The 5,647-nt window shown below is 57.7% G+C and overlaps 1 protein-coding gene across 1 annotated transcript in view; it reads right to left on the reverse strand.

Moving 5' to 3' along the window:
- Positions 1-5,647, reverse strand: part of PER2 (period circadian clock 2) — a 42,994-nt gene that overhangs the window by 5,651 nt on the left and 31,696 nt on the right. Inside the window, exons 20-23 of the mRNA XM_010862061.1 lie at positions 5,195-5,647; positions 3,825-4,011; positions 2,838-3,030; positions 1,650-1,800 (exon numbers count right to left, since the gene is read on the reverse strand). The exon at positions 5,195-5,647 is cut by the window's right edge and continues 6 nt beyond it. Coding sequence (XP_010860363.1) covers positions 1,650-1,800; positions 2,838-3,030; positions 3,825-4,011; positions 5,195-5,647 — 984 coding nt within the window. The remainder of the gene's footprint in view (positions 1-1,649; positions 1,801-2,837; positions 3,031-3,824; positions 4,012-5,194) is intronic.

A 5,647-nucleotide genomic window follows, 5' to 3' on the forward strand; every position in this document is an offset into this window, starting at 1 on the left:
ACAGGAGATGGGAATACCAGACCACCTGACCTGCCTCTTGAGAAATCTGCATGCAGGTCAGGAAGCAACAGTTAGAACTGGACATGGAACAACAGACTGGTTCCAAATAGGAAAAGGAGTACATCAAGGCTGTATATTGTCACCCTGCTTATTTAACTTATATGCAGAGTACATCATGAGAAACGCTGGACTCGAAGAAGCACAAGCTGGAATCAAGATTGCCGGGAGAAATATCAATCACCTCAGATGTGCAGATGACACCACCCTTATGGCAGAAAGTGAAGAGGAACTAAAAAGCCTCTTGATGAAAGTGAAAGTGGAGAGTGAAAAAGTTGGCTTAAAGCTCAACGTTCAGAAAACGAAGATCATGGCTTCCTGTCCCATCACTTCATGGGAAATAGATGGGGAAACAGTGGAAACAGTGTCAGACTTTATTTTTTTGGGCTCCAAAATCACTGTGGATGGTGACTGCAGCCATGAAATTAAAAGACGCTTACTCCTTGGAAGGAAAGTTATGACCAACCTAGATAGCATATTCAAAAGCAGAGACATTACCTTGCCAACAAAGGTTCGTCTAGTCAAGGCTATGGTTTTTCCTGTGGTTGTATGGATGTGAGAGTTGGACTGTGAAGAAGGCTGAGCGCCGAAGAATTGATGCTTTTGAACTGTGGTGTTGGAGAAGACTCTTGAGAGTCCCTTGGACTGCAAGGAGATCCAACCAGTCCATTCTGAAGGAGATCAGCCCTGGGATTTCTTTGGAAGGAATGATGCTAAAGCTGAAACTCCAGTACTTTGGCCACCTCATGCAAAGAGTTGACTCATTGGAAAAGACTCTGATGCTGGGAGGGATTGAGGGCAGGAGGAGAAGGGGACGACAGAGGATGAGATGGCTGGATGGCATCACTGACTCAATGGACGTGAGTCTGGGTGAAGTCCGGGAGCTGGTGATGGACAGGGAGGCCTGGCGTGCTGCGATTCATGGGGTTGCAAAGAGTCGGACAAGACTGAGCGACTGAACTGAACTAACTGGGCGGGAAGAGTGGCTGGGCAGGTCGTCTCTGGGCAAACCTGGCAAGTTCCTCAGAGGTGGATGTTGGCAGGGCTTGGTGTGTAGATGCCGCTTCCCACGTGGAGGCGGGAGCTGACCATGCTAAGGCGGTGTGCGTAGAGAAGGCCGGGCACCCCGGAGCCTGGCTGTGTCCATACTGGGGAAGTGAGCAGGGGAAGGGAGCTGGGGTACAGAGACACCCTCAAGAAGGAACAGACAGTGCCGGGGGCAGCCGCTCAGAGTGGGAGGAGGGCTTGCTGTCCTCTGCTTCTTATGGTCTACATGGATGTTGAGGGTTTAGGATAGAAGAAGTGGTCTGTGTTCTAATTGTGAAGACAACTCAAAAGATTTTCAAATTTCAGCATGTGCTTGAGATTAGACATTCTGGAGACCTTTTTGGAAATAGCATTGAAAAGCTACTGGAAGGAAGTTCTTTGAAGGACATCTAACAGTGTCATGGGTTTTTTTTTTTTTTCTTTTAATGCTCTTATTTAATCTTCAAAGTTTTAAATGTACAAAACAGATGCAGAGATAGTGCCCAGCGTTCTCATCACAGCACCTCTGAACGCCTTGTCAGGAAGTGCTGTGTCCCAGAGCTTACCGCCACATCGATGGCCGTGGGCACGCAGCCCAACCGCATCCATGGGTGGACGTCCTGCAGCTCCTGCTTCTGCGCGTCCGTGAACCTGGGCTGGAGCCTCTGCAGCGCCTTCAGCTTCTCCCTGTCCTCCTGCAGGACTGTATCTAAGTCTCTTTACGAAAGATCGAGAAACACGGAAGCTTTAGGATGCCTCAAGGGTTATCTCTTTTTAAAGTATATGCTCATTTTCTACCAACACGTCCAGTATTATTCACGTAATTTTATTTTAATTGGTTAATTTATCCTAATGTAATTTTTTTTTTTTTTTTTTGGCCACGCTCCTCAGCATAGAGGATCTTCCCTGATGAGGGACGGAACCTGTGGCCCCTGCAAGCGAAGTGTGGGGTCTTCACCACTGGACCCCAGGGAAGTCCTACTCATGCAATTTTAGATGATTTTGTTTAACTTTCCTTTCCACTTAAATTTCCCTATTTGAGGGTAACAATCTCTCTAGTAAATAATCTGCAGTTTTTCTATGAAAATGATACACCAAGTTCTGGTTTTAATTTTAGTTTAGATCAGCCACAGGAGCTGGGTACCTGCAGACACTTGTTTCTGCACCTGGGAGCTTCTCACCAGTGAGGTGGAGAGTAGACAAGCCCTCCCTGCCACCTGCTACCCTGGCGTGCCCTGGAGACGGAGCCCCAGGCTGGCCTGGCCCAGAGCCCTGGCTGTTCTGAGCCTCGGGGTTAATCACCCCCACCGAGGGGGCACTGCACAGGGTCAAGGACCCTAATGGGTTCCCGGTTCCTTGGAGTGGTCAGAGCTGAGGCACAGACCAGGCTCCCTAAAGAGCAGCTGGTGGCCTGGGACAGTCACCCACCTTGACTCTTGGTTTCTGCATCTCTGAGACAGACAGACAGACACACACACACACACGCACACCACTGACCACACAGGGTTACTGGCAGCAGAGCACAAGAGACGACACTGGCACTAGTGCTGTACACGGCACGTGACAGCCGGGAGGGTCCCTGGAGCAGCGGTCCTGGAGGCCAGGAGCAGGGCCTCCGAAGGGCTCCGTGCGGCCGCCAGCCACCTGGAGGGGCCCCTTCTAGTGGTGCCCCCCACTCCATCTGAGGTAAGGCCTCACAGTTAGGGGGGATCCGAGCCCAGCCTCACACGCTCCCAGGAGGGGCGAGCGGTTACCGTGCGGGCATCTGGTAGGTCATCCTGACGCTGTCGTCCGTGTCGGCCGCCAGCAGCCAGACGGGGTCCTGCAGGACACACCTGAGCAGGCGCTCAGGCCCGCCCACTGCTGCCCTCACTGCTGCTCCGGGGTTATTCTCCGAAGAGTCCGAGCTTCCGAAATACCTGCTGGTGTGACTCGTGTGGCTGCTGCCTTTAAAACACAGAGTGCCCAGGTCACGACCTCGAACTCAAGTCGGCCCTGTAAGGGGAGGGCAGCTACCGCGTGTGTTGGGGGATTGTCCGTTCTGCTTTTCCAATGGTCCAATTGTCTGGATGATAATTTAAAAATCATTTAAAGACCGGGTATCAGCAGGAACCACGGAGGTGACTCTCTGCTGGCGAAGCTGGGGGAGTCCAGGCGGGGCCCCCATCTAAGAGGCCATGCTCTCCCCTCCCTGGCCTCCCAGGGGAAGGGGGCCCTGCCCAGGTGAGGGAAGCGGGGCACTTACAGCCTGGAGACATGTTTGTGTGTTGCTTCCACAGGGCAGCTCTGGGCTACACTGTACCACCCTGGCCAGTACCACCCGAGGTTATACGCTGGCGCCCGACAGGGGAGGCACTCAGGACAGTGCAGCACTGCCTGCCCTCCTGGCACACGTGGGGGGCTCCAGGGAAGGCCCAGCCAGGGACAGGGGTGCAGGGCCTGCTGCGCCCACCGACACGGGGAGTAACAGGTGACAGAGGGAACCGGGTCTGGCCACAGGGCAGGAGGAGGAGCCCCGTGGCGCATGTGAGGCTCCGAGGAGCCGCTCGGGGTGCAGCCGCAAGCTGCCCAGTCAGGACCCTGACGCTGGGCCCTGAACGCGGCAGCCTGAGGCTCTGCGGTGACTGGCGCCCTTGGATGCAGAAGCCAAGGATACCCAGGTGTGTCACGTGGGGGTCTTCCAAACACACGTCAACTGCGCCCCCCACGCCACTCAGGTGTCCCGGCACCCCCCCACATACCTGGCCTGCTTCCGGACGCATCGCAGCCCAGGGAACCTGAGCCCAGGGAACAGGAGGTGGCAGAGGCCTGGCTCCTGGAAAGTGCGGAGCCCGTGGCCGAGCAGAGGTCCCCATGCAGCAGCAGGCGGAGCAGGCCGCTGGACGAGGACAGGGCGTCGCTGTTTGGGGCATCTGCTGGCTCCTTGCACTTTGGGGGACAGGGAAGGGACATCCAGTCAGGTCTCCACGCAAAGTGGGGCTGGGGGAGGGGACGGAGGCTCCTCAGACCACTGGCCCCTCCTCCATGGGCCATGGGCACAGACCCATGGGTTCCCAGAACCCAACCTGCTTCTCGGAGGTGGAAAGGATGAAGTTTGATTAGATTCCATTTTGGGAGAGTTCCTTGAGAGATGGTGGCTCCTGGAGCCCCGGCGGGGATCCAAGCCTTATACTTATTTCTCCACCGAGTGGACACAGAGGCAGGAGCATGCCTCGACAGCACCCAAAGGCGCCCCTCCCCGCGGCGGGCTCTGCCTCCTGCACCCCGAGAGCAGGGCCAGCCGGGGGCACCAGGGGCCCGGCCTGTGAGGGCCCAGTCTGCCAATCCTCGGAACCAGACTACAGGCCAGGTGGGCAGCAGAGGTGCTGGGGGGCCCTGTCCCCACCTCCTCTCCCAGAGCACAGGCGGGAGGGAACCCACGTGGCCTTGCCTTGGACACAGGCCGGGGTGGGAACCCAGGTGGCCCTGCCTTGGACACAGGTGGGGGTGGGAACCCAGGTGGCCCTGCCTTGGACACAGGCGGAGGGTGGGAACCCAGGTGGCCCTGCCTTGGACACAGGCTGGGTGTGGGGGGACGGCTCACGGACAGCCCTGCCTCGGCTCTCAGGACACAGACACGTGAGCTGGAAGTCACACTGCCGTTTCATGAACCAAGGAAGCGTGCACGCCTGTGTCCTCAAGACCTGGGAGGACGGGCACTGGGAGCACCGATTCCCAGCTCCCTCTGGCTCCGGTCCTCCACCAGAGGCCCTCTGCTGCCAGCCCCCCTCCGAGGAGCCTCTGCTCTGGCGTTTAACCTGATGGCTTCATCCTCGAAGTATCCACTTAACACCCGGAGGCCCCTGACGCTACGTTATGAAGTCCCTGTGGCCATCTGGACACCGCATCTGCCGGCCATCTCTCTCTCTTCAGGTCCCAGGATGGTTAGAGTCACAGGTCTACTGTGACAGGGCCTTGGGAACGTGCTGACTTCTGGCACACGGATCTGTGTCCAAACTGAAGCGGTTTGGCAGAACCACGGTGTGGGGACCACTCGTGAGGGGGTGCATAGCCCACCCAGGTACCCGAGTTTGCCACCTGCTTTAGACAAAGGGCATCAGGAGGTGCTTACGGTCGGAGGTGACTTGGGCTGCCAGTCCCAGGACGAGCCAGGCTTGCAGTCGGTGCCTGCACCCACGGTCCCCACAGCTACTGTGGCCGCCGCGGTGCCCTCAGGGGCCTCCTCCAGCTGCATCAGGTTGAGCTGCAGCGGTGAGCTTCCGCGGGACTGGAAGAGCGCCGGGGAGGTCCTGTCTGGGGGCCCGGCGGCCAGGGGCGGGGTTCCTGGGGTGGCCACGCGCAACGCGGGCGGCCCTCGCTCCGCCGGGGCACACGGGCGTGGCTGTTTGGGGGTTGAGGTCCGATCGGGGAAGAACTCAGGCTGTGAGGCAGGAGGCATCTCAGACACAAAGTTCAGCTGGCCTGGGAAGAGGGCTGGGGGCAAGGCTGGGGTCACTGGGGAGAAGGAGCAGCCGGGTAAGACCAATGCCATGACCGGGGCCAAGGGGCTGGCGCCCCGGGGGGG

The sequence above is a fragment of the Bison bison genome, unplaced genomic scaffold (genome assembly GCF_000754665.1).
Source record: "Bison bison bison isolate TAMUID 2011002044 unplaced genomic scaffold, Bison_UMD1.0 scf7180017864475, whole genome shotgun sequence".
Classification (NCBI taxonomy): Eukaryota; Metazoa; Chordata; class Mammalia; order Artiodactyla; family Bovidae; genus Bison; species Bison bison.